The sequence below is a fragment of the Notamacropus eugenii genome, chromosome 1 (genome assembly GCF_028372415.1).
Source record: "Notamacropus eugenii isolate mMacEug1 chromosome 1, mMacEug1.pri_v2, whole genome shotgun sequence".
NCBI lineage: Eukaryota > Metazoa > Chordata > Mammalia > Diprotodontia > Macropodidae > Notamacropus > Notamacropus eugenii.
This window is the reverse complement of record NC_092872.1, coordinates 434,352,405-434,377,655: the sequence shown is the minus strand read 5'-3', so window position 1 is coordinate 434,377,655 and position 25,251 is coordinate 434,352,405. Positions and strand designations below refer to the sequence as shown.

The following is a 25,251-nucleotide window of genomic DNA, read 5'->3' as shown; positions in this document are numbered from 1 at the left end:
ACACTTCATGTGATAAATATAAAGTGAGCATTGCTACCTGTGACAGCTACAGAGTCTGCCCATTCCAGTGGTCCCCAGCGAGGCTTAAGGACCACTATATCTCCTCTTTTTTTCTTTCTCCTTTTCAAACTAAATGGCATCATTTTTACTGGAGATTTCATAATGATGCATCTGGTTGGTGCAGCAGATAGAGTGCTGTCCATGAAGTCAAGAAAGTCTGAGATCAGAATCCTACCTGGCACTTTCTAGCTGTGTAACCTTCGGCAAGTCACATGTCTCAGCCTCAGTTTCCCCACTTATAAAACAGGGATAATAATAGCACCTGCCTCATATGGTTGTTTTGAGAATCAAATGAGATAAGGAATATAAAATGCAAACATTCAACTGCAACATAAATGCTATTATTATTGCTAATGTTCATTTCTGCACAGAGCCTGGTGGAGGACTAACTTTTCACTACATGGTATAAACTTTAGGGGTAAAGAGGGAGGGTAGAGGTGAAAAAACTTGAGAGTAGAATTATATTTCCATATTAAGCACACATGTCCCTGCATAGAAAGGAACAGTGTAATAAAGAGCTGGCTAGTCTTATCTAACTATAGTGAAGACCTCTGCCCAGCCCCAGTTAAGTCAAAATTAGAACAGAAAGGTTGCTTTACTTTTTTTAAAGAAGACACTTTAATTGAAATTGTAATTTTTATTTGTAGAAGGCTCAGAGCCCTAATAAATGCTTATTGAACTGAATTAGATAAGATTCATTTGTAATTGGCAGAAAAGTTGGGCCTGAAAAAAAATGTGGTAGTCTATTTTTAAAAAATATTCTCTTGAATGATTTAAAGGTGCCCCCTTCAATCTTGTTTATATCATAAATTTCCTTAGTAAGCCCTGTCTTCACAGGCAGCACACTCTTGAGCTCTGTCTGTTAGTGGATTCTGAGTTAATGAGGTCTTACAAGAACATTTCCTGCCTATGTGTTCCCCAGGTAAATGAAAATGGAACATTAAGGCTAGGACACACTAAACAGGCTGTTTTTCTGTGTCTAAAACCCTATTGCGATCTAGTAAGAGATCTTTCTGGTCTTTCTATGGCAAAAATGTCCCCTTTCTTCCCTCAGTTTGCTTAATGGTATCAGCTCAGCCCTCATCTCAAAGGCAATATGGAGCAAGTGGTCTAAGCTGGGCACAATTCTTGTAAATTTGTTTGAAACCCAGACACTTAAAAAATTCTCAGGAAAAGGGAGAGCATGAAATAGAAACATTGTGGAAGACTGTAAAGGAAAGGAAAGAAAGGGATTCAAAATTCTTGTGGCTTCAAAATATTGAAGACAGTATAATAGACTGAATTCCTGGCAAAATAGGATCCCATGTTTGAACTAAGAAAAAGACCTTTGTCAAAACATGGAAAGTCCAGAACTTTTGCTGTTTCAGATCAGCAATACTTGAACTTTTAAAGGATTTATTCATCATTTCTTGATCAGTACTCCCAAAGCTGCTAAGAGTCAAAATGGTTATGAGAACTAGACTTGTAATTAGAAAAACCTGAGTTCAAGTCCAGCTTCAGCCACTTACTAATTGTGTAGGTGTGGGTAAATCACTTAATCTCTTTCATCTGGTTTCCTTATCACTAAAAGGGAATTAATAATAACATCTGCCTCATAGAGATGTGGAGAGGATCAAATGAGATAACCTATAGAAGGCAATGCAAACTTTAAAGTGTGATATAAATGCTAACCGTTAAATCCAGCTTCAAACACCTTCTAGCTACATGATCCTGGGCAAGTCGCTTCACCTCTTCTTACCTCTGTACAATATTATCTCCTTCCCAGGGTGGTTGTGAGGATCAGATTTAATACTAGTTGTAAAGCATTTAGCTCAGTGTCTGGTACATACTAAGCACTATATAGATATTAGTTATTATTATTATCCTTGCAGTAATATAGATTAAAACCCTCCTATACCATATCAGAGATCTCTACAAAGCACTATGGCCTCAAAAAAATCCCTGATAAGTTAAGTGGCCAAGCTTCTGGGAATCAGCCTTTCTCAAGACTGGTCCTTGAAGAATAGACATGCCTCTATGAGCCAGGAAGTTAAGGCCTTCTAGCTTGAGAGGACTTTGGCCAAGCTTGAACTCCTTTGGCACTGGCTTTGAAAACCCAGGATCACTTGCATACAAGTGAGACTCTGTGTCTTTAGAGGAGCTATGCCTAGAAAATGTTCTAAATTTTCAACACTCGTTTAAGGATATGATGAACATTAACAAAATAAGCATTCAAATTTTCATGTTCCCAGTCTGAAATCTGCAGTTTCACCTAATTTTTTGTTTTTCTTTCTACCTTCTAACCAGGGCAAACCATAGGGAAACAAAAACATCACACACATAGGCAGAAAAGTTAGGTTAGGAAATGATCAATCAGTTCACTCATGCAGAAGAAATGGTTTCCTATGGAAAAGTACCCACAGTAACCTGCTTTCTGATTTCTCTACTTTAGGATGCCTTTGTTAACCGTTTAACTGCCTGACTTTCTGTCCTTCTTCAGAGGAGGCACCAGAGTTTGGAAACCTTGCTGTGACAGATGTTAGCTGGGATGCCCTCAAACTCAACTGGACGGCAGCAAATGGGTCTTATGACAACTTTGTCATTCAGGTGCAGGAGGCTAACAAGTTGGAAGAGGTTCAGAATCTCACAGTGTCTGGCAGCCTGAGAGCTGTGAATATTACAGGCCTCCAAGCTGCCACCCCCTATAGAATCACTATCTATGGGGTGATTCAGGCCTACAGAACAAGTCCCCTTACTGCTGAAACCTCTACAGGTACTTTTTTACTTATCAATCCTACCTAGTTCTTCCCATTTTTGACAGGTGTTAAAGTCTGACAACTTCAGTCTGACAAACTATCTAAACTTCTATCTAAGAACTCAGGTTGATCAGATGAGATCAACATTGAAAATGTGACTTCTTCACCAAGCACCCATCCCAAATAGATATGAGAACAATTACCACTCAATAATTTACTGTCTTTTTTGTAGAGAGAGTTATGGTATTAAATTTACACCTGTGATCTCAATGAGGAGTAGTTCCCTCTAGCTAGGAAACCAACTGCTCATTTCAATCCTTACCCAACTTGTTACACTGCTTAACTCTTTTTAGGAAGGCATGACATGAAAGTTTATCACCAAAGGCAAACAAAATAATTGCAACGAATTGTGTTTCCCTGAATGTAATGGTAAAGATCTCCTTGAATGGATCAGATCATGTTCATTCTTAGTTTGCAATTTGCATACTAAGCTAACTATCTGTTTTTCTTCAGAAGAAACTCCCAGGCTGGCAGAGCTAACTGTGACAGAGGTTAGCTGGGATTCTCTCAGACTCAACTGGACCACCACTGATGGGGCCTATGAGAACTTTGTCATTCAGGTGCAAGAGGCTAACCAGAATCTTACCATCCCAGGAGGACTGAGATCCGTGCATGTGACTGGGCTCACACCTGCCACCCTTTATAGAGTCACCATCCATGGGGTGATTCGGGGCTTTAGCACACACCCTCTTTCTATTCAAGCTACCACAGGTATCCAGGACTCATTCACTAATCCACTTAACATTCTTTCCTTTTATTCTTAAAGGACAACCCCTGACTTGGGATTGTGTGGACCTCAAGTATTCCCTGAACTGGGCTACACATCTTTGAGTTATGCCCAACATTGAGTAACCTTCAGTGAATTATCTCTGCTTTTTCTCCCCTTTCTAATGTTCCCTTCTTTGGAGAATTTAGGGTAGAATCATAATTACCAGTAACATTATGCAATTACATATATTCCTCCTCCTCTTTAAAAATGGGGCAGCTCTCTCCTCCAAGGCATGATTCAAGATCAGTCTCGAAGGGGAGGGGCTCAGACTACACAAAGAGTTTAAGACAATTTCTAATTTCAGGAAAAAGCCTTAAGGGGGTTCTAAGAGCAGGGAGGTGAGACCAAAGCAACAAAAACACCAAAGTTTGCACTATTTATCTATCCAGAATGGGAGTTGTAAGCAAATCATAAGTCTTTCAATTCCATTTGTTGGTAAGAAAGCAGAATCTTTTAATGCCAACATTGACAGAGTACTTAAATCTTGCTGACGATTGTATGTTGAGAATCAGCACAAAAAAAGCAGACTCATTTAGCTTTAGAAAAACCAGCGTCACATCTCACTTGAATCCTTGGGCTTGTGTGGATTTGCCATTTCATTAACTCAATAATTCTCTGTCCTTCTTCAGAAGAGGTTCCAGAGCTGGGGAACCTCACAGTGGCTAAAGTTAGCTGGGATTCCCTCAAACTCAACTGGACTGCAGCTGATGGGGCCTATGAGACCTTTGTCATTAAGGTGCAGGAGGCTAACAATTTGGAAGAAGCCCAGAATCTCACACTATCTGGCAAACTTCGGTCTGCTGATGTTCGTGGCCTCCAGGCTGAAACCCCTTACACTATTACCTTGTATGGTGTGAGCAGGAACTACACCACTAAACCCCTTTCTGCTGAAGCCACCACAGGTACCAAAGAGTGTCCTGTTCTCAGAGTTGCCTATTCCAATGATATAGTCACAAATCAGTCTATGACTAGGACGGATGAGGGAGACATTCAAAGTTTGAGGGTTTTCCTCAGGTTCCACTTTGAAACAAGACCATAGTCAAACTTTGGGGGAGAACTTTCTCTTCTCCATAATCATCAGATAATCAGGATCTCTACCTGCTTTCTTTCCATCTCATGGCTTTTTCTTGTATTGGTGTTTTTTTTTGTTTCCTACCATCACCTTTGGGAAACCTATTCATCTTTCCAAAGAGAATCCAAAGCTCTCTCCCAAAGAAAACTCTGATTGGTCAGTGAACTGAAAGAGTCACATTCTATTGCACTAAAACTATTTTAATTTTTCTGGGAGAGAAATCTCAGTTTTCCCCTGCAAATGTAAGTCTTATCTATTACCTAATGTCAACTGCTTATTTGGAATCACAGGACCAGCTTTAAACGAGAAGTTGAGATCAAATGGATCCTGTGAACTTTTAAAATGCACACAATCATTAGTTTATTGTTTTCTGGTTTAAATTTCATGTGGCATTTACTCCCCAGTATTTCATAACAGTAGATACAATTTAACATTTAAATACTGACATTCTTACTTTCATGTTCATAATATCGTGTCCCTTTAAGAGTACTTCAAAGACAGAAACATGGACTATTCTCCATGCAGGAAAAAATGGCCCCTAGTAGACTATGCCCTAGTCCCTTTTAATGACTTTTCAATGACTTAACTAACGAATTCTCTGTCCTTATTTAGAGGAGGCACCTAAGCTCAGAAGCTTAACAGTTTCAGAAATTACCTGGGATGCCTTCACACTCAATTGGATGGCAGCAAATGGGCCCTACCAGAACTTTGTCATTTGGGTGCAAGAAGCTAATCACCCTGAAGAAATGCACAATCTCACAGTGGTTAGCATACTGAACTCCCTGGAAGTGACTGGGCTCAAGCCAGCCACCCCTTACAAAATCACCATCACTGGTGTGATGGAAGGCTATCACACTGAGCCCCTTTCTGCTGAAGCCTCCACAGGTACTTCCTTTTAAATTCCTGAGATTTAGGGTAATACCTCCTTAATGAGGTAGATTTGTCTCCCTTTCAAGAAAGGAATAAACCTGAAATGATTTAGAGGTTGCCTTTGGTGCCAGAACAAAGCGTTCTCTAGATGATATGCATTTGCAAGTATTAAGTCTCTCTGGAGAATCTAGGTGGCAGGCTTGTAGTTAGGAAGACCAAGTTCAAATCCAGCCTCAGACACTCGTTAGCTTTGTGACCCTGGACAAGTCATTTAACTTCTGGTCACCTCAGCTTCCTAATCTAGAAAATGGGGATAATAATAGTACCTATGTCCCCAGGGTTGTGGTGAGGATCAGACAAGATGATAATTGTAAAGTGCTTCAGCCCAGTGCCTGGCACATAGTAAGTAGTATCTAAATGTTAGCTATTGTTATAATTATCATTTCTAAATAAGCAGGAGAAGCCAAGTCAAGTTGCCTTAAGTTGCTAAGGAATGTCTTGACATAGGTTTCCTTAGCAAAATCCTGAACTCCATCTGCAGGCGTGTGAAGGAAGGGCTTATGGCAATCAATAAGCATTGGATCAAGGCCACCTCTGCCCAGTTGTCCCTTCCACTTCAAGCTGAAGGGAAGAAAAAGGCATATGAGACAAATCCTAATTTTTTGTGAAGTTTTGTACAATTTGGTTTGACAAACTAAGTTTTTGTAAATTAATTGATGCCAATGTCAGAAACTAGACGTGCTCTCTCAAGTAAAGGACTAGATGTTATGATACCATACCATATCACTGAAAAGTCTCACATAAGAATGCATGTTAGAATGACTCACTGTTCTGCCTTTTCCCAATCTGGGTTACTGTACATCTAATTTCAGATCCCTATAGGAACATGTACTATAAGTTAGAGAGGTACCAGATTTAAATATACCAACAAAATAAATTAACTGAAAGCTGGACCTCCATCTGTCAGACTGTGGGACTTTTCATGAAGCATGGAACCTATACCATTTGAGGACAGGTTGAAGGAACTGAGGATGTTTAACGTAGAGAAGGCTTGGAGGAGAACTAATCATTTAAGACTTTAAGCATTAATAAAAAGAACCAAAAATAGCATGGAGACAGCTTTTGGCTTGATATATTTAAAAAAAAAAAAAAAGCATCCCAACCATCAGAGCTCCCTAACAATGGAATGAAGTTGCCTCAGGAAATAGTAGGTTCTCCATTGATTGAAGTCTTCAAGCAGCAGACAGATGACCATTGAGGGGATCTGGTTGTGAAGTGCATTCCTATTTCGGTATGGGTCTGATTCAATAACCTCTGAAATCCCTTCAGGTTCAGAGATTCTGTGGTTCTATAATATGTATGTGACTGACTAAATGATTCTCTGTCCTTCTTCAGAGGAGCTCCCTACACTGGGAGAGTTAACTGTGACAAATGTTAGCTGGGATGCCCTCAGACTCAACTGGACCACAGCAGAGGAAGCCTATGACAGCTTTGTCATTCAGGTGCAGGAGGCTAACAAGTTGGAAGAGGTTCAGAATTTCACAGTGTCTGGCAGCCTGAGAGCTGTGAATATCACAGGCCTCCAAGCTGCCACCCCCTATAGAATTACCATCTATGGGGTGATTCAGACCTACAGAACAAGCTCCCTTTCTGCTGAAGCTTCCACAGGTATCTTTTTTCTCAATAAACTATTCTACTTCTTCAGAGATCTGACTTCCTTTTAGTCAGGAATGGTCAAGCAAACCCTGTCTCCCCTTCCAGTTGTATATATAAACTCAATCATTTCTCCCCTTTGGCTAAAGATCTGGCAAGCTTTAAGATTTGAGCGGAGTATGGCGCATTGCATGTATCCTGAGGCAGTTGTAATTGCAAAGAGGCTGAAATAAAGGAGGCATGATGCTTTTTGATCCCTCTGACACCCCATTTGAGCTCAAAATCAAGGGCAAATATGGTTGAAACCAACTTAGGTAGATGGCCTCTCATCATGGAAGCATCTCAGAGTACAGACTAGTCAACAAATCTGCATCCCCTTCCTAGAGATCAAGAATTTTTACCATGCTATGATTGGCAAGTTCTGGTGAGGCACAGATCATTTAACTTTAGAGAAACTTCTGCAAGTCAAAAATGTCATTTTAATATCTCAGCACCCTTCAGGGATATGGGCACCATGATCCTCAAATTTAAGAAATGTTTCTTTAATAAATTCCAAGTTTAATAGAGAACTGAATAACCCCAAGGGCATATCTTCTATACTGAGCCATCCCTAGCAACTAACAGTTACTGGAATATCAAACTGGAAAATAGTTAGAATACAATTATGACTCAAGTCTGTACCAGAGTGAAATGTCTTTAATTAACATAATGCTTCTATCAGCATTAGCAAGACAGCCTGTACAAGTTCATGAGTATCAGACCATCGATAGTTCTATATGCCAGTTAGTTTCTCTCTCTGGAAGGGTACTAGGCCTCAGGGGTTTTAGTCACCAGTGCCCACACCCTGAGAATACTTAGTAACTCACTCTGGGCCTGGTCAGGCGACCCAGGGCTCCCTGGGTGACTGGATCAAATGAAATACTGATTTCTGTTCTGCCTCACTCCTCATCCTTTATATCCCAGTGGAGTGATTTGAAACTCATTTGAAACTCATTTGTGTGATTTTATTACCTGTTTACTTTTATCATAATGCTTACTGCAACTAGTCTCTGAAAGCAAACCTATATACCCACCATTGCCTGATTAACTCAGTTGAAAACCTAGTCAGGTTCTCTGGCCTGTACCATTTGACTTCCACCTACCCTGGGAAACCATGGTATGCTGACAACATCTGGAGGAGGAGCAACGCCAGTTTACTCAGATAATTACAGCTTGGTGAATGTTGTCTCAGATCCACAAAGGTGCCATTCCCAGATACACTACCTATCTCAAAAGGCTGCTATCAGGGAAATACTATGTATGCCAAATAGATGTAGAGTAGGCTTTAAATCCTACTTACAATTCATTTCTTTCCTGAAGTCCATAAAGTAATAGGTCACAACAGAGAAACACAGGGCTGCTTCAGATCTGTTCATTCTAGAGACCCTCTAATTTTGTTTTTGTTTCCTTTCTCAATAAATTTCAAAGTTTCCACTCCTAATGAGATGTAACAATAGAGGAAAAAGACTATAGCACACCTGATGTGTGCCTCACCAGAACTACCGAGAATTTTTCTATGAGCCTTACCCCACTGCTTTATCACTGAGGACACATTCCCCTGTGATAAGATTCTCCTTTTTCGACGCAGAAGAAGCTTGGTAGAAACATTATTAAGAGAGAGGTTTACCCCATTGGCTGAAAGGAATGATCTAGATTGGGCTTAAACTAACTTGGTTTGCAACTGGATACTTTTTTAGTAACACTTAGGAAAGATAAGAAGAAAAGCTATTTGAAAGCCACATGGGAAGAATAAAGGGGCTGAATTTTATCTCCTGGCTGAGAGAAGTTTGAACTGTTTGATTTATATGACTAATGGAAACAGGAGAACATACACTGACAAGATGATCGATTCCCTTTGATCCATAACCATCTGAAGATAGTATCTTTAAGAGGGTAAAGGTGTCAGAATCCCTAAAATGGTTTCTTTTTCAAAGCAAAGAAAGCCTTGGAATGAGGCCTGTGGCAAGACAATCTCTATGTCTTGATTGAAGCTTAGTGGTTTGGTTTCAAGGTATATCTTTGGAAAGATAGCTGAAATCCATCACCTAATGGAGAAACTGAAAAAAAAATGTGGGGTTTGAGAATCTACTCCTCTTACTCACGATTCTCAGTGTGATCTCCACTTCCCAGAAGTCCATGTGGCAAGACCTAATATCGCATAAAGCATGGAATGCTGCTGTACCAACTTTCCTGTACCCTGCTTTTTTCCTCCTTCAACTTTCTCATTGTTCTCAGAGATAACATTTTTCCCCCTGAATTATAAACTTTTCAGACCCTTAATTTCACCCACAACTATTTTTTGCAAGCTCGCTATAAGGATCCAAATGACGCTAAGATGAAATGGCTCTAATTGAAAATCATTTCCCCCTTTTTCCTTCCCTCTTTAGCAAAGAAACAAGAAATTGGGGACTTAAAGGTTTCCAGTGTTATTCCTGATAGCTTTGACCACTTCTGGACAGCAAACAGATGGGGCTTTTGAGATATTTACCACTGAAATTGTTGCTTATAATAGGTTGTTGGATCCTCTGGAATACAATATCTCTGGCACTTTAAGGATTGCTCATTATCTCAGGGCTTTTCTCCAATGTTGACTTTATTGTCTACCTTTCTGGGACAGCACCTGGTGTCCATATTCAAGTTATAAGTGTGGCATCTACAACACCATATGCACCTACCTCTCCTAACAATTCTCTCTTCCCATTTTGATTTACAGGATTTTATATTTATGTGACTGGATTCAGCCACCCTCTGTCTACCTCATTGTACCCCTCCACTCAATAGAGAATAAGTGGTTAAGTTTTAATCACTGATTAGGTTCAGATGAATCAGGACTGGGATGCCAACCTCACATAGACTATTACATTTTTTTTCTCCTACAGTAGTAAAGTGAAGTTCTGCAGAATCTCCCTCCCAGACAAAACCACATGATGAGACACTGGAAAATATACAGCCTCAAACTTACCATGGTCTGGGTATTAATGTTTCAGTGTGGTGGGCATAAAGTAGAATTTTCCCAAAGAACAGAGAAGGGTGCTAGCTAATGTTTTAGTCTTTGAATGAAACTAAAGCTCTCATCTACAACATGGAGGTATGTGGTATGGTGGAAAGATTGCTGGACTTGAAGCCACAAGACTTGGGTTCAAATCTTAATTCTAATACCACGTGAATAGCTACATGACTTTTGGCAAAAATGACCTTTGAATTTCCGTGAGAATCATTTTCCTTAATTGTAAAACATGGATGTTAACATTTGTACTCAAGTCATTTCTATTGCCTTCAAGTCCCAGTGCTTTTTAACTCCAAAGTCCTTACAACAGCTCAAGAGATTTAAGCAAGTCTTTGTACACTGGCATTTTGCTACCAGAAATTCAAAGGCATATAACATTCGTTACCGAATAGATTAGCCCAAGAGTTCTTGGGATAACCCCTTCCCACCAGCATTCTTGAACACAGTGAGAAAGAATGGAAAGCAACCGGGTTATGTGGGTGCTCCTCTACTCCAAATAAATGGCTAATGGCATTTTATTCTGAAAGAAAAATACTCTCCAAAAACTCATAAAAACACAAGAATTATCTATTATGCATATCTGTTGTTCAACATCCTAAAATTTTTCAACAGACGTGATTTTCTCCTGAGGGGGAAAATGCCCAAGGTTTTATGGATTTAGTCTTTGTGTTTAGAACGTGCATCTCATGGTGGTGCTTTAATTCACATATTTTTCTATTTTTTTCTCCCCTCTCTATAGTAGCTGAACCTCTTCTTAGCCATCTCACTGTCTCAGACATTACCTCGGGCAGTGTATCCCTCTCGTGGAAAGCTCAGGAGGCAGCCTTTGATAACTTTGTTTTAGAAGTTAGGAATTCTGACCTCCCTCTGGACTCTGTGGTCTACACAGTGCCTGGGGCCTTGAGAAGCTCTGTAATCACCGACCTTAGCGCTTCCACTAATTACACTGTCCAACTTCATGGGCTGATTGGCGGGCAGAGTGGTCAGACCCTGATGGCCCAGGCAACCACAGGTATTTCACTTTACTGGATTCTCTCATTTTTCTTCACTCTCTGTTGACCTTCTCTTGGATATAGTTCCAAAAACATATCCATCACTTGCCCTATTCTGCTTCTGAAAAATAAGAGAGAAAAGAAGACAAAGGTCTGTCAGATTTGGTCACCCAAAGGGTCCTTTGAAAGCAGATAAGCTAAGATCCTAAGAAAAGGCTTTAAATGCCCCAGGAATTAAGGAAATCCACTGGCAACCTCTGTTTCCTAACTATGTACACACATCTGGTGAGGCTCTTTGCATTTGGAAGCAATTAACCTGACTTGCCCCAGTTGAATTTCTCAAACATCCTTGCATCTGACTTTGAATATTCTTCATAATCCTTCCAATATGATCCACCTTCTTCTGCCTGTGGTCTTTATAATCATGGTAATGTGTTGTGAATCTCATACACAAAGGAGATGCGTGCATGTCATTCTGATTCTCAGCTGGGATAATGTCATTTCTCTACTTGGTCCACAGACTGGGATTTCATGTGGCATGCTAAGAAAACATACACAACAAAACCACCAACTGCATGGACTGAGCCAGTTAGGCTAATGCTGTGACCAAGACTTCTCTTTGCCTGGCCTTTGTATATTTAACTATCCAATAGGGTGTCTGTTTTGACTAGAATGTCTGCTCCTTTTCTAGCAAGCACGACTTTGTTTCCATCAGTAACTTTCTTAAGGGCTCAGATCCTTTCTTATACCAGTCTTCGTCTCCAAGAATGTAGTGGTGCATGTAGCATCCTCCCATACCCAATCCATCCTATCAAGTCAGTCTTTCCTGGATGTAAACAGCATGCAGAGGAATGTGTTTGGGGGATTTGAGTGTATGGGAGTGTACAGTGGATTTGAGCGTATGGGAGTGTACAGTGGATGGAAGATGAGTCCTCCCTTGCATGGATACTGACTTCCTTTTCCCCTTCTCTAAATCTTTACATTTTGAGCACTTTCCAACTCTTCTACCAATATGAGCACATACAAGACATCTTGGGGGCAGAGATGCAAGAGTGGTCCTACATTTTGAAAATGTTGGCACTGTCAGCCTCTATTTGGCAACATGAGGAGAGCTGCAACATGAATTCTTAATTGGGGCAGCCTAGGGAAATGCAAAGAAAGAGAAAACAGACCCACGATTTTAAGTTTCTTATTTTGGGTGTGATATGGTACTAATTCCTCCATGCTGTTTCTAGAAATGATGACACTATTGAGTTCTGAAAATGAAGGAACTTTTTGGAACCTCATGTAATTGTTTGTGGCTGTTTCAGGTATTTAAATTGTATTTTTTGATGGCCAGAGATTCTATTTTCCCAAAAGATGATTCCCTGACTGGGTTACAGATTTATGCTATTAAATAGTCCTTTAAAACTTGATAACTTTGTGCTGGAATAGGGAAAATAGAGTCCTCACTTACTCCACTGCCTAAAATTAAATTAGTCTTCTTGCCAATCACTTGGAAGAATAATTCCATCATAATAACCTTAAGCTTTCTTTCCTCCCCTGTGCCCTGACCGACACCACCTCCTCTATCACCTCAATCATCTAGTGCCATTTTATTCATTGCTTTTCTCCAGAGCACAGTCTAAATGGAATTCATTCAGTGTTGGCATTTTCCAGACCATTATATAAACGAACATCCAAGAGGCGAGGGCCTGCATAGTCCCAAATGGGAAATAACTCAGCAACTCCCCAATGATATAATAGAATATTCAGAAAGCCTGCGTGCTATGTGCTGATGAAGGAAGGAAAAACTAGCAACAGGGAAATGAATCATCCATAGATCCAGTTGTTCCAAGGAATCAGACAGCTCTGTAGTGGTGAGTTTCGGGCTTACATTTAAATGCCATTTTTGTCCATAGCTATACAAAGGCATTACAGATAACATTCAGATCTTAAAATTATTGTTTTCCTACTACCCTTGATGGATGTAGTTTAATAGAAAAACATTGAATCTGTAATCAGAGCAATCTTGGCTCTGATACTAACTACCTGGTGACCTTAGACAAGTCATTTCCCTTTTCTGGACCTTGTTTTCCTCCTCAGTAAAATGAGGAGGTTGAACTGTGTGACCTTTAAGGCTCCTTCTAGGTCTAAAACTATAACAGTTTTTTTTCCTTTTAATCAAGGTTCTCCTAATATTAGTTTATGCAGTCTTTCTTTTTGAAATCTTGTTTTGCTTATAACATTAATTATTCAACAAATAATGATGAAATACTTTAAAGAAAATGAAATTTTTTTATTGCTGAAAATGGAAAAGAATACGTATCCCATGGACATGGCTTTCAGCTTATCAAAAACAAAAGACTTGAAAGGCATAAACTAACAGAGCCCTTATTTTATGACCACAGCTCTGTGATTTCTTCAGTCAAGGTGTTCCCTCCACCAATGCACATCATCTTAATGGAGAGATTTTAAAGAGTGTAGTGACCAAAAACTACATTATCCTGTTACCAACCTGATGATAAGCATTTTCTAATTCAGGCAGGCTAGTACTTGTGTGAAAGATATACAATCTGTAGCTGGGCCCTAGGTAAAGTTTTTGAAGCTTAGTAGGAGCCGCCAAACCTTGTAGTCTGCTGGCCTAACCTTGATCACATCCATGCTGCTTCTGTAAGGCATCAGAGTAGCCACCTTTATGGAGGAATATTATGCAACATAAAAGTATAGTATAAAAGTATAAAAGAATATTATGCAATAGGAACAGCTCAATGGCACAATTGATAGAGTGTTAGGCTTGAACTTAGGAAAGCTCACCTTCCTGAGTTCAAATCTGGCCTCAGACATTTACTAACTATGTGACCCTGGGCAAGACAGTTAACCCTATTTGCCTCCATTTCCTCATCTATAAAACCAATCCCGTATCTTTGCCAAGATAACCCCAAATGGGGTCATGAAGAGTAGGATACAACTGAAACAACTGAACAACAAAAACAACAATGATGCAATATATAAATATCTCTAAATATAAAGTATATCTGTATATGTTTGTTACTGTGTAGATAATATATGTACAGATACTAAGATATTTCTGTATTGTTACATATGTATTTTTATGCATATACATATTAGCTAATCCATTTTCATCATGTTTGATGAACTAGAATATGTTTTTTTTCTACACAGATAGGCAAATTATATCATAGGCACCAATGTAAAAACCTATTACCAGTTGGAAATCATGGTAGTCTTCAGCATTTCATAAAGAACACACTTCTGCTTTGTAGGTATAAACACAACTGGGAGATGACTTCTAGAGTGACACAGACTGGGAAAGTAATTATGTCTTTTAATGCGACAATGCTTACCATTCCTTTAGCCCACCCCCAAAGTAACACTCTTTTTTCTGCCTTTGCTCATTTTCCTTCAGAACCAGAGCTACAAGTGGGTCCACTAATTCTTACCACTGTTACGCCCGACAGTTTCAACATGTCATGGACCACAAGTGCTAGGCTCTTTGCAAAGTTTGTCATCAGTGTTAGCGATCCTAACTCTCTGTATGAACCCCAGCAGCACACAGTCTCAGCAGGCATGCAGGATGCTCACATCACAAACTTGGTAGATAATACTGGCTATGACATTAGCATTAGGGGAATGACATGGGCTGGCAACCAGACCGAGTCACTCACTGCCTTTGTGATGACAGGAACAAGTTTCAAAGTCTTTAATATCACAGAATTTCCATCTGTAATTCTGGCTTGTAAAAAATGTAGTGCCATTATGTTCATTCTAGGCAGAAATTCAGTATGGTTCATTGTACATTCAATACTAGAACCTACTTAGGCTTGTTTAGCCTGATTGTATCCTTCTTGGTGATTAAGGAATAAATTTCTGTCTTCAAAGTCAATTGTGGGAGAAAATATCTCTTGGGGCATTCTGTCAGGACACTAAATTTCCCCAGTTTGACTTATGGATGGCTTATATCATTCTGGCAACAGAATGGTACAATCAATATAAATACATTTAAATATTTATGAAAAATAAGTAATAGTGAACCCTAAGAGTGGAAAGGACTTCAATTCATAACTCTGCCTAGTGTGAGTTCAAGCTAAATTATTCCAAAGAGATAATGGTTTTCCCTTTTCTTAACAACAGGAAAACTATCTTACTCTAAAATAGATACCTGGAAGAGAACATTTAGTATCAGGATTAGGGAATAGATGACTCAACCTGGACCTTATTAACGTGTATTCACTCCCTAGGAATTACTTCTCTGATTTTTTTTTTAATGGGAGATGGGCTAGTTCATCATTCTGGGGATGAAATGACATCCAATTTCTAGAGTAGACATACCTAGGGAGCACTAGAAATCTCACATATATTAATATGGGGTAGAGAGGCAGGGAAATGGGGGGTGGGATTCACACATACTTAACCAAATTCCCTCTCAGTGCCTGTTTTAAATTATGCATCTGTGGAAGCTCCATTAAGTTTTTTAATGTCTGAGGAAATTTTAGGTTCATTATTTAAATTTAAAGGGCCTCCCAGGCATAGTTCTACACAATGGAACAATTCAGTAATGATTTTCCCACCATTGAAAAGAACACTTTTTCTAAAAGGATAATCTTAAAAAAACAAAACCAAAAAGAAACCTTTCATCTTTTTTAGCTATTTATCTGATATGAATATTCGTTATTCAGATAATCCTTTGAAATCAGAAAATGGTAATTCCTTAGGAAAACAACATATGCTATAAGATGAGTAATGAACAAAACTCCTGGGGTTGGGGGTAGGGTGGAGGGTTATTATTCATGAACAAAGATCCTGTCAAAAAGACCTTCCCTTTACATGTTGCTTCATGCAAACCTCCAAGGGAGAATGAAGAACAAAAAAAAAATATAGGGAAAGCCCTCAGTTTGTACATCCAAGACCAAGTTACCCGATTGTCCACTCTGAGTGTTAAATATAAAGGCACTCAAGACCTTAAAGAAATACCCTTAAAATGGACAGGCAGAGAAAAATCACCATCAAGACACCAATGAAAAATAGTACTAAGTGATGGTAGAGGGGTAAAGATGACCTCCAACGCAGGCAACATTCCGTTCATGAAGGGGAAGAAGATGACTTCTGTTTGCCAGGAAAAGTTTTGTTTACAAAGAGCATGGGTTTCATCTTAGTGTTTTCAGAAACGTTACTTAAAAAAAAATCTTTTATGCAAAATATTTCAAAATAAACAGCCAGTGTTTCAAAATAAATAATCAGTGTTTCAAAATAAACACAGAAAATCCAATTCCAGGAAAAAAGGGTGAATGGGTGTGGGGATACATCTCTTCACAAAGTGAAAGCATATATTTAATTCTCTTTCTTTAAGTCATAGCCTTTAGGACTAAGCCTTGAGCATTAAGAGGTATTTCTTTGAGTGTTTTTACTCAACTGTGCATGCAGAGTGCTCCAAATTGAGCATGACCATGGATGTCCTAGGGCAGCAGTTCCAAGATGCTTTTAGGGTATTCATGAAGTCAAAACTAATTTCATAATAATGCTAAAATGATATTTACATAATCCACATGAACAGAAGTTCTTTGAGGTACTCAATATTTTTTAGAATGTAAAGGGATTCGGAGACCCAAAAGATGGAGAACAACTGCCTTAGTGATCACTTTGGCCTGCCCTTCCCCATGCGCACTCACCAGCCACCAACACTAAAAACTACCTGTCTTCACTTTTTTCTAACTGAAAGGGTGAGGGCAGGAAAATGGAGTTCACAGTGGAGTAAGTCAGTTTATGTGTCAGGGTTTTTTAAATGGTTCATAGCAGTGAGTTTCAGTAGTAAATGTTTTGTATTCAGTGGTAAATTGATTGTATTCAGTACTAAACATATTGAAAACTATTTTTGTACCCACTTCCTGGGACCACAGGCTTAAACCTCATGAATGACAGAAAGTATGCTTATTCATAATAAAAGTCAACATTTTACTCTCAGAAGTTTGGCTGAGTGTACCTGAGAGCCAGGGTCACTTATTGACCACTCATCACCTTTGCATTGGTACATGTCAAGATTTCTGATATTTCTAATTACAGATAAGATGCTGACAGAACTCCTAGGAAATAGATATGAATTTTTTTCGGGGGGGAGTTCAGTCTTATGAGTGATCAAGAACAATCACCACTGTTGTTCAGCCAATTTTCTTTAAGTGCAGCTGAAGCAGGGTTCCTTCTGAAGAGTGGTAGCAATATTTTAGCAGACTCTTGGCTCCCTGACAAAAGCAAAATGCCACCACAATCTGAGGGAATGACAATGTTATTAAAAAGATTGTTATTGTAAAGCACTGTATACCAGCTGCTCTATCTGCAACAGGCTTAGTTCTTCTCTGCATCTAAGTTTGATACTTCAAGAGACCCAGTAGTTCTTCCTAAGGTCTCATCTGTAGCCAAACCTCAAATATCCAGAGCAGTGTTCAACTGAGAGACCATGTGGATAAAAAGCAAGCTTCATGGTCAGTAGGAGCTGGGTTCAGGTCTTACCTCTGACATATGCTAATCCTGTGACTCTGAATAAGGAAATAAGTCATTTAACTTTTCAGTGTTGCCCCCAGACAACTTGAAGACTAAAAGTAAAGCTACTTTGGTAGAGGAAGTTTCTTGATTGGGAGTTCCCTATACCAATGGAAACATAGATCTAGAACCACTCTCAATATTCCTTAAACCACTCCCCACCCCAAATAAAATGAAAACCACTTCAATTAACCAAAAGATTTTGCTAACTATATTTTTAGAATGAATAATAAAGTCCTCTCCCCAAAATAGTCCCAAAATTCTTTAGGGAAAAAAAACACTTCCATTGGAAATCATGGAATCATGACAGATACAGATGTAGCCCAGGCAGGCAGCATGGTACAGTAGGAAAATCATGCTGAATTTAGAGTCAAAAAACCTGGATTCATATATCTAAACTCTGTTACTTATATAGCCTTTGTGATGGTGGGCCAGTCACTTCCCTTCTGGGACCATAGTTTCCTCATTTCCAAAAGAAGACAGTTGGAGAAGATGATTCTTTCTTGCTTCAAATTCTGTGATCATATACCTTCTAATTCTATCATCTTGGAGGATGAGAATTAATGTTCAGGATAACATCAAGGTCCAGAGACATAGTCCATTCTTAAAGATTCAGCTGTGTTTCCCTGGACTATACTTACCAAGGACGGCAAGCTGACTCAAACATTTTAGAAATTTGTTTTCAATAATCATCAGATTTTAGAGCAAGAAAAGGGTTTGATTTGTTGTTGTTGTCATTGACTTGGTTAAACTAAAAATACGTAACTCAAAATATCTCATTCTTGAAACTCTTCTTGAGTATACTGCAGAGGTTCTACGCCATGTCATTTTCTTGTTCTCTCAAAGTGAGAGTATTCCCAAGTATCTTAGACATTTCATGAATGACCCTTCAGCTAGTTTCCAAAGTGGAATCTCTAAGTTGTCAACGTGGGAGAGAAAAGATAGTAGACTAACTTTTGTGAAAGGGAGTCTTTCTCTTAAAATTATATCATTCATCATGCAATATATACTAAGTATATACATATATGTATATACTACATGCTAAGTATATGCTACATGCAACTGTACAACATACAAATCTGGCTATTACTAACTGATTTGCCCTCAAAAGGTGGACATCCATAACTGCATCAATACTATTTTATTCAGAATGTGAAGGGGAGGAAAATACAATTTGAGATGGGAAAGGAAAAAAGAAAATGCCCATAGAAACCAGACTTATTTTGGTCAACTGAATTCAAAATCAAAATTCTGGTGGGGGGAAGGAGATGGACTTAATCTCTCAAATTTTTCCTAAGCTACTCTGTCAATACTTGACATCTAGTGACATTTAAAGATTTGCCATGTATTGTCCTTTGTGAAGATTTAAGGCTGTTTTGGTGGAGTCTGTGGCACTAATCTGTACTGTTTTCAACCCTCCCTTCTTTCAGAGACCCTGCCCCTACTGGAAAACTTAACCATTTCCGACATTAATCCCCATGGGTTCACAGTTTCCTGGATGGCATTGGAGAATGCCTTTGACAGCTTTCTAGTAATCGTGGTGGATTCTGGCAAGCTGCTGGACCCCCAGGAGTTCACACTTTCAGGAGCCCAGAGGAAACTGGAGCTTAAAGGCCTCATAACTGGCATCGGCTATGAGGTTATGCTTTTCGGCTTGGCCCAAGGGCACCAAACAAAGCCCTTGAGTGCTGTGGTTTTTACAGGTATTTCCATTCAAGTGAACCATTCTCTTCCTCTGTTCAGTCTTCTCTTCCATCCCCATGTTTTCACTTGGGAGACATTTCATGCAGTCATATGCCAAATTACCATGGCTTCTATATTCCTGTCCTCATCACAGCTGTACATTTCATAGATGGGACCAGTTCATTCATACATCCTTTGCATTCTCCCTTGTCTTCTGTCCTATCTTACATTCCTGACGTGAGAAGGTCGAAATGTCACCATGTTGCTTTCAAAATGTCTTAGAGGTTCTCAGCTGAGTGTCTATTCCACATTCTACTTATCCATCATCATCTTTCCTGGTCCCCAGATGAATTTCAGCCTTCTCAAAAGAAATATATCTGAGTGATATATTTCTGAAAACCTGTCAATAACATCTGCCATCTATAAAGTCTTAACTCATGGAACATTGTCAAGTGTTATAGTCACTGGACACTGAAATGCAAAATTCTTTGGGAGAAGCTGACACGCTGGAGATATTCCTAAACACAGACTAAATCCATAATTTTGTGATGATTCAAAGGTCTTGCCTGAGAAATATGGCATTAATCATTATCACAGTTCAAATTTGCTTTTCCAGGGAGGAAATCTGTCACTTTTAGGGCAAAGTCAAGGTGGGCCCTTTGGTCCTATGGATGTAGGTTCAAAGATACAGTGCCTTACTACTACCAGGGAAAAATTCAGCACTCCCTCTCAAAGGACTGTCTGTCTTGATTCGGTCTCTAGAACAAAGTAGAAAGATAAAGAACTTCTAAATATTACTTTGTTCTAGCAGAAAAAAATAATAAGGAAAATGATCATGGGCAGCACTATGCAACTCATTATGGGTTTATTTGTATTTTACCAGAAAGGTTTTACAAAGGATAGACATAGAGCCATTGGAAGATAAAGAACAAACAAATTATTTGCTTTTAACTTGTTTAATATCGCATGAATGACAGCAACGGTAACGGTGTGTGTCCAGATGTAACTTAGTGTCATCAATTTTAGAAAAAGTTCATGCATGCATACAAGCATTTGTACTAACTCTAGCTCTGTTGGAACTTTTTTTTTTTTTCTGTCTGAGCGCATTTATTTTTTGGTAACTAAGAGATTTTTCACTCCTCTGACCTGGTGCATCACTGCATATTGACATCCTCACTGAACAGAAGAGCACAGTTGGTCATTAAAATGACTTTTTCTCTCCTACCTCTTCCACTCTTTTCCCCCTCTAGAAGCAGAACCAGAAGTTGACAACCTTCTGGTTTCAGATGCCACCCCAGATGGTTTCCGTCTCTCTTGGACGGCAGATGAAGGGGTCTTCGACAGTTTTGTTCTTAAAATCAGGGATACTAAAAAGCAAGCTGATCCACTGGAAGTAATCGTACCAGCCCAGGAACGTACCAGGGATATAACAGGTCTCAAAGAGGGAACTGTATACGATATTGAACTCTATGGATTAATCAGTGGACGGCGATCCCAGCCAATCAATGCCATTGCAACCACAGGTATTGACCAATACATAGAGAAGACAGATGGTGCTTATCTTGCGCTTAATTATTGCAAAGAGTGTCACTCATTCAAATTTTTTAAGTAATGATTTTCACTTGGAGGTGGTGGGAGAGTGATGGAGACGGGACTATTTCCTTTACTGTGCATTTAAGTCACATCATGCTGGGTTAATAGAAAAACTGTATGTGGATTCCATAGATTATATTTGTGAAGTTGTATAAATGAATTGGGGAAGGGGGTGAGGAGAAGGGAATAAGCATTTTTATGGCTCCTATTGTGTACCAGATACAATCTCATTTGCTCCTCACAGCAACCCTGCAAGGTAAGTACTATCATTATCCTCCTTAAACAATTGAAGAGACTGAAGTAAAACTCTAGTGGTTAGGTGATTTTCTCAGTGTCAAGCAGTAAGTATATGAAACCACATTTGAACTCCAGGCCCAGTGCTCTCTTCCCCTGTGCCACCAAACTGTCTCTATGGAGAAAAATATTGTTAGAGAATTAGTATATTAAAGTGAAAAGAGTATCGAACTCAGGAGAAACTGGGTTCAAATCTTGCAGCCTATACTTAAGAGTTATGCATTTAAGCCCACTTACTTTCTCTAAGGCACAATGTCTTCTTCTGCAAAATGAGGATAATAGTAGTATTTCTTCACCGGGTAGTTGGAAGGATCAAATGAGATAATGCTTATAAAGTCCTTTGTTAACTTTAAAGCTCTCTACAAATATTAACATTATTACCATCATGGAAAGATATGAGAAGTTAGAGGGAATAATAAGAAATTGAAGGTATCTCTAAAAACAGGGCATCTAGGTGGCACAGTGGATAGAGCCCTAGGCTTGGAATGATGTACACTCATCTTCCTATTCAAATCTGGTCTCTTACTAGATTGCTAGTTATGTAACCCTGGGCAAGTCACTTAACCCTGTCTGCCTCAGTTTCCTCATCTATAAAATGAGCTAGAGAAGGAAATGACAGACCATTCTAATATATTTGCCAAAAAAAATAATAAATAGGGTCACTGAATCAGACACAATGGAAAAATGAAACAAATTTCCAAAAATAGCATTTCAGCAATGTTGCTGCATAAGATCTAGCCCCTGTTTGGTCATATCTATAGTGGATGTAAGACAAGCAAAATAATATATCTGCCCTTATCACCAGAATAGGATCCCGTATTCTGCTGGGAATTTCTAGAAATCTTCCAAGAGTTCACTAAGTGTCCTATCTGGTGACCATTTCACTACAGAAAAGTTATGTCTTTTTGAGTGACCATATGCTTGTAAGAATTGATGACATGCAGAGCCTCTGAATACTTTGGTGAAGACTCAAAAAAAAATGCAGTGTGGAAGAGGGGAAAGGATGCTGGATTTGGAGTCAGATAACATGAATTCAAATCCTGGCTCTTACACTTACTGGATGGGTCATTGAAGGCATTTCCCTCAATCTCATGTGAGCTTCATTTCCCTCATCTGTAAAATGGGCATATCACTAATACTTACATGATGTGATCAAGTGTGGATTGGGCTTCACAAAGAAAAATTCATGTTTGGATCATGCACTAAGGTTATTCTGATCATGTTTAGAGAATCATGAAAGACATTAAAATGCTCCCTGAGCTCCAAGACTGAGCCCTCCAGAGCCTTTTGGAGGAGTTCCATTTCCAGTTCTTATTCCCCATCACTACTCCCATCCTTTATAAAAAAAAAAAAGGTGCCAGATCAAAATGGGAAGACCACGATTTTGACCCCAGTTTATAAGCAGGACATTTTCAAGTTTATTTTTGATTGCTATTCTTGTCTCAATTGTTTGTTTTCAAGAGAGAGGTCTCACACTTCTAAAGAAAGAATAAGAATGAGATTTAAAAAAAAAGAAAGGAAGGCAGAATCGATTTGATTTGTCTCTCTGAGACCACAAATGTGCATAGGTTTCATAGCCAGAGTATGTGTGTGTGCGTGTATTGGCAAGAAGAGGGAGTGAGGTAATGTCAGAAACAGTGTAAGGGATAATTTCCACTTTTCCTGTTCCTCATCTTTATTATTATTCTTTCTTGTTTTGTTCCACTTCATCTGTCTGTCTGTCTCTTTTTCCCTTTTTCCATAGGCCATTTTAAAAAGCAGATTTTCACAAGACATCTTAACTAAGCTCTTTCCATCCTTGGAGCTCACCCTTCCTTTGTGCCTTTGAGGGATAACTTCCCTTTTCATCCTCCCTTTGGTCCATTCTATTTCCCCATAACAGAATTTTCTTTCCTTGGAACAGGAGGTCTTCAGATCTTTTGTCTTTTTCAGGGTCCAGGAAGCAGATCTAGAACACACATTACTGAGGAGACCAAAATAGAAACTTGGTGAAGCTCCCACTTTTGGGAAGTGAGCTCCCAGCTCTTTCCTGGTAGCCCCTGAGGTCACTCAAAGGTTCCAAATGGAGCAGTTGTCAAAATATGTTTGCCTCATACCTGGTGTTTCTTTCTACTCAGTAAAATATAGGTAGCAGGCATCAGAAGTCATATTTCTCATTCTAAAAATTCTGTCTCCCCAACTCCCTGATATTTCCAACCAATTCAAAAAACTTCTCTATAAATGCCAAGTTGCCTCTTAAGAGATGCTGCAGTCATCTTCCAGTAACTCACAGTGAAGGCAGTGCTTACACATAGACAGATAATATAATGTTATAAAAAGAAAAATGAGCAAGGAGTCAGAAAACCTGGGTTGTAGCCCCAACCATGTCACCAACTAATGTGTGTCCTTGGAACACGCAGTAGCTTTCCTTCTCTGGGTCTACCTTTTGTCGTGTATCAAATAAAGGGACTGGGTTAGATTCATCTACTCATTCATTCAACCAACATTTCTGAAGTGTCTACTATGTACAAAAAAACCACACATAAAGTGTAAGTGTGTAGACGTATCAGCTTTAAATAAGATGCAGACTCTCCCCAGTTGGAGTTTGTAATCTAGTAGGAAGATAAGATTTAAAAGTGCAGATAAGTATACTTCATAATAGGCAGCAAAATGGCTCAGTGGATAGGGTGGTAGGACTGGAGTTAGAAAGACATGAGTTCAAATCCAGCCTCAGACACTTACTAGCTGTGTGACCCTGGGCAACTCACTTAACCTGCTTGCCTAAATGCACCAGGGAAGGAAGTAACAAACCACTACAGTATCTTTGTCAAGATACTCATGGAAAGCACTGGCAAGCCCTTGTCCTCCAGGTCTCAAAGAGTTGAACATGACTGAAATTCATTAGAAATGCATTAGAAATTCACCCACTTAGACTAGATCTAGCTCTGTTAGACTAACTAGGGGTGGGGAACCTGCAGCCTTGAGGGCACATGTGGCCTTCTAGGTCCTCAGGTCTTTTGACTAAGTTCAAGTTTTACAGAACAAATCCTTTTATTATGGGGATTTGTTCTGTGAAGTTTGGATTCAGTCAAAGGGCTGCACTTGAGGACCTAGAGGACCACATGTGGCCTGAAGGCCCACCCCTGGAAAACAATCTCTAAGATTCCTTCAGGCTCAGAGCCTATGATTCTAGAGAATCACTAATGTGGTTTTGTTGGAAGGCTACTAGGAAATCTCCCCACCTAAAAATGTTCTGTGGGTTCATAGGCTTTAGAGCTAGAAAGGACCTAATAAATTACATAGTCTAGTCTCCTCATTTTACAGAGAAGGAAAAGAAGACCCAGATATGGAAATGACTTGCCCAAGGATACATGGCTGTCAGTGGTAGAGTCTGACACTCTGGTTCTCTTCCCTGTGAAAATCTGAGCGCTTCAGTATTCATCCTGATAAAGTCAGTCTTGCAAGGGGAACTATACTCATGGTTATAACATAGTTATAAAGGGTATCACCAACTCCATCACCTCCACCAGCATCTACTAAATTAATCCCATTGGGTTCTGCTGACTTTTAGGGAATAAATGTTCTGAAACATACCCTTGGACAAGTCTCTTCCTATCTCTAGGCTGTCGCCTTATGTATAAAATGAGTGGTTAGAATGTATTTTGTTTAAGATTCTTTTCAGCTTTCAAATCTTATAAACTCATTAGTACTAGATGGGTACAGAAGTGGAATTATGAAGTTAGGAAAACTTATGTTTGTCCTCACTCCATTACACACTCCTCTCTCTAAGATCCCTCCTTTCTCTCTCCTAGATCAAGTTCTGAGTGTGTTCATATTATCTCCCGGGTGACCAGATCTTCTCATTGTACACAGACACATGTAACACACACATACACACACACAAATTCTGA

General features: G+C 39.2%; 1 protein-coding gene and 1 long non-coding RNA gene across 10 annotated transcripts in view; one reads left to right on the top strand and one right to left on the bottom strand.

The window, feature by feature from the left end:
• The window catches only part of TNC (tenascin C), a 114,959-nt gene that overhangs the window by 68,239 nt on the left and 21,469 nt on the right, over window positions 1–25,251 (top strand). For 2 of the 9 annotated variants that reach the window (XM_072631737.1, XM_072631738.1), the window contains 8 exons: window positions 2,540–2,812; window positions 3,309–3,566; window positions 4,254–4,526; window positions 5,309–5,581; window positions 6,962–7,234; window positions 11,005–11,277; window positions 19,222–19,494; window positions 20,725–20,997. In XM_072631737.1, the coding sequence (XP_072487838.1) occupies window positions 2,540–2,812; window positions 3,309–3,566; window positions 4,254–4,526; window positions 5,309–5,581; window positions 6,962–7,234; window positions 11,005–11,277; window positions 19,222–19,494; window positions 20,725–20,997 (2,169 nt within the window). Of the gene's footprint in view, window positions 1–2,539; window positions 2,813–3,308; window positions 3,567–4,253; window positions 4,527–5,308; window positions 5,582–6,961; window positions 7,235–11,004; window positions 11,278–14,666; window positions 14,949–19,221; window positions 19,495–20,724; window positions 20,998–25,251 lie in introns of all 9 variants that reach the window. The other 7 variants (XM_072631745.1, XM_072631741.1, XM_072631739.1 and 4 more) reach the window with 7 other exon arrangements.
• Window positions 10,765–25,251, bottom strand: part of LOC140519055 (uncharacterized) — a 57,549-nt gene continuing 43,062 nt past the window's right edge. The window contains exon 5 of the long non-coding RNA XR_011972080.1: window positions 10,765–11,378. This is a non-coding gene — a long non-coding RNA (uncharacterized lncRNA). The remainder of the gene's footprint in view (window positions 11,379–25,251) is intronic.